This window comes from Atta colombica, unplaced genomic scaffold (assembly GCF_001594045.1).
Source record: "Atta colombica isolate Treedump-2 unplaced genomic scaffold, Acol1.0 scaffold160, whole genome shotgun sequence".
NCBI lineage: Eukaryota > Metazoa > Arthropoda > Insecta > Hymenoptera > Formicidae > Atta > Atta colombica.
This window is the reverse complement of record NW_017259251.1, coordinates 278784-282204: the sequence shown is the minus strand read 5'-3', so window position 1 is coordinate 282204 and position 3421 is coordinate 278784. Positions and strand designations below refer to the sequence as shown.

The 3421-nt window shown below is 41.2% G+C and overlaps 2 protein-coding genes across 2 annotated transcripts in view; one reads left to right on the top strand and one right to left on the bottom strand.

Annotated features, from left to right (window-relative positions):
• LOC108685839 (protein giant-lens) overlaps positions 1–920 on the bottom strand; it is an 8241-nt gene extending 7321 nt beyond the window's left edge. The window contains exon 1 of the mRNA XM_018190823.1: positions 136–920. Within this exon, the coding sequence (XP_018046312.1) occupies positions 136–399 (264 nt within the window). The 5' untranslated portion in view covers positions 400–920. The remainder of the gene's footprint in view (positions 1–135) is intronic.
• The window catches only part of LOC108685837 (elongation factor-like GTPase 1), a 42587-nt gene extending 39256 nt beyond the window's left edge, over positions 1–3331 (top strand). Inside the window, exons 4-5 of the mRNA XM_018190820.1 lie at positions 2562–2749; positions 3000–3331. Of these exons, the coding sequence (XP_018046309.1) occupies positions 2562–2749; positions 3000–3188 (377 nt within the window). The 3' untranslated portion in view covers positions 3189–3331. The remainder of the gene's footprint in view (positions 1–2561; positions 2750–2999) is intronic.
• The last annotated feature ends 90 nt before the right edge of the window (positions 3332–3421 follow it).

Below are 3421 nucleotides of genomic sequence, written 5' to 3'. Positions count from 1 at the left end.
TATATATATATATATATATAAAATGAATTAGAAAATAGGAAACTACATATATAATTGTAATATACATGGATTACATAATTTAAGAATTGTAAAATGACAATAAATTGACGAAGTTGATATGGGGGAGTGGCTTACCCCGACTTGGTATAGCACCTTGGGCTCCTCGTGCGACAGAATGTGCTTCTGGTTACGATTGATCAGATCTATCTCGACTGTCGTGTCGTCGAATTCCTGCAGGTCAGCGTGATACTTGCTTTCATCGATGAACAAATATTCCTTGAGATATTCGTCGTGCTCGATTCTCAACGGCAGATCGAAAACCTCGCATTTGCTTCGGCGGATGACTCCGACGATCATCAACAGAGTGTACAGCAGGTGCCGTATTGTTTTACCGGTCATCGTGTCGCAGTGTCGCAGCAAGCACAGCAAAGTTCTTCCCGATAAAGAATCCCGGTCGAGAGAATCGGCGATCGCTTGTTTGTGTGTGTCTCTCTTTCCCTTTTTCTCTCTCTTTCTCTTTCTCTCCGGAGGGAACGTTTGCTGCGTTAGGTGTTTTACTCCCAGGTGGGGGGATGCAATAAAAAGAATGGTAGGGGTTTCGATACGTTCACCTTCTTATTTGCGCGACAAGGTGTTCAGAACGAGCGGGAGGAGGAATACTCAGGGAATATTCATAGCAGAAATACAACACGGATCAAGAAAACTCGAAGGCTCGCCGGTTGTCCGCAACTGCTACTTGAAGTCCATCTTCGTGAATCTTATCAACGCGAGTCTTCTCATTGATCGATCATCAGAGAGGAGAGGAAAGAAGAGTTTTTCCGATCGCTTCGCGATGAATCTCGATCGCTCGTTCCGAGGGGATCGACTGACACGTACTTTTTCCCGAATTCGCAGATTCTACAAGCCAGGCCCGCTGGAAACTCGCACAATTCGAACTTTGTACAGAAGTCACGTTTAGATCTTACAATTTTTTTTCTTTCAGTCACGAAAGTAGAATGTCACGTGTCTTTGTTTACCGCGATCTCCTCTTATCCTCCTCTTCTTGCGATTCCAGAGACGCGAAAGAACGGTTCTCCGATCCGATCAACCGATCTTGGAGAGAAAAAGAGAGAGGGGAGCCTCCAGGATTTGATAGAGCGTTTGATCGCACTCGCGCACTCTCACCGAGACGCCGATCGTTCCTCGAAATCTCTTATCTATCTGATCCGTTCATTCGATCGTCCGTGTATTCGATACTCCTTTTTTGCGGATCCTATGAGATCTGGAGATTCTCTTGAGAAATAGAGCGCGATCGCTAAAACTAACTGAGAAGAAACAGAACGTCCCGACGAGATCGGCCTATGCGAAGGTATGCCGTTCGCTCGACTGGACTCTTAAAAGCCAGAAGTAAAGCATGAATGGATGCCCCCACCCCTTTTCCTTCGCCCTTCCCGTCCCTCCCTCCCGCGCCATCCCGTGGCATCTCCCCCTCCTCAGTCTCTTCTCATTCTTGACTGCTCCTGTCTCCCCCCCTTCCACTCTGTCCTTTGGCTCTTACGTCATCCCCACTACTACTCTCTATCCGGGGCTCCTCTCTATCTCTCCTCACCGAACGTTTTCGTCGCCGTTTTTTCTCGGGACTCGTCGCCGTTTGCCGTTTGTCCTTGTATCGCATCCTCTCTTCCACGGGTGCTCCGTACGAAGCGCACATTCCTCTCCGCTCTCCCCGGGAGCGTATTAACGAGTGTTTTACTCTTTCTCCAGAAGCTGGCCCGTTTGCTTTCGCGCGCGAGCGCGCGCGCATTTTGTTTTGCTATTATCCCCTGTTTTCTACACATTCTGTGTTCCACGATCCTTTTCTCTCTTCCCTCGCGCTTTCCAGCGAGCCAATTCCTCTTCCCTGTATCTTCCAATCGTACTTAAATGCGTTTACTTCTCGCGCAATTCCGAATCTCGTTTGACATCTCATAGCTTTCTTCTTTCTCCTTTTTCTTTTTTAATCTCTTTTTTGCTTTTGTTTTTCTTTCTCTAGATATCTAGATTTACTAGAAATACTAGAATACGTTTTATCTTTTTTTATCAGCTAGTATATTTTATCTTTTCAAATATATATCAGGACATTTTTGTGATTATTCTTTATCTTTGTGAAAGGTAGCTGTATTTTTTAGCTGATTTCTCGAAATTTATTCTTGCAAATGATTCATATCTCGTATCTATTTTTTTATATAATACGATAAGATGTTAATCTAGAACAGTTAATCTAGAAACTATCTAGAACAATGCCAGTATGCAAGCTTCTTAAAAAATTAATCACTTGAAGGTCTCATTCTTGCATCCAAGTATTCGCAGTTGTCTTTATTCTTAAGATTCTTAAGATAAAATCGTATAAACATTTTGTAGAGTGTTGTCGCGCATGGAATAAACTCGAAGATATTTATTATTATTAAAAGTACAAGGACACCGTAAGAGGAATGCTCACGAAGAAATGCTAGAGCAACGAAGAGACAATCATCTCTGTATCGCGATATTACCGATATTCATGCTGAGACATCAACAATTGATGATGACTGTTCTTGTTGCAGGAAGATTGTATGCTGTGTTCGGTAAAAGACAAGGCCGAATCGTATCTACGGAAAGTGCTTACGGTTTCGGTGGACAATTCAGAGTATTGGCCACTCTACCGGTTCTAGAGAGCTTCCATCTCGCAAGAGAATTACGGACGCAAACGTCCGGATTGGCTAGTCCGCAACTAGTTTTTAGTCATTGGGAAGTAAGCGCGTTTTCTTGTGAATTAAAGTGTTCACAAATTTGAGACATTCTTAGAAATTGTAAAATAATGATTAAAACTCTAAGCAACGTGTTGAATATTTTTTATTGTATCTTTAATATTTAATAAAAGATCTAAAGACATATGATTAAAGAATTCATGACAATTTCGAAGAATTTTCTTTTCTAAAAAATTTTATATTTTAATTGCTCAAATGAACTTTTAAATGTAACGTAACATTCTTGCGTTATAGGTAATCGAACAGGATCCTTATTGGGTACCATCCACGGAGGAAGAATACCTCCATTTTGGTGAAAAGGCGGACAGTGATAATCGAGCTAAATGCTACATGGACGCGGTTCGTCGAAGAAAAGGCCTTCCTGTGGACTCCCAATTAGTTACGCATGCTGAAAAACAACGCACTCTTTCGAAAAACAAGTGATGCGAAAATTCATGTTAATGCGAATCTTTTCAAAATCGCGCATATATTTCGAGTTTCTTTGTCATAGAAACTCAATAATCTTACATCCATTAATCTATGAAATCAATGCAATGTATGAACAAGAATTCTTCCTGCATTATGTTAACAATGAAACAAAATTAAATATTCATTGACTGATCAATATTTACTTTTGTTAATGAATTAAACATTAAATTGAATGTCTTCTTTACCTG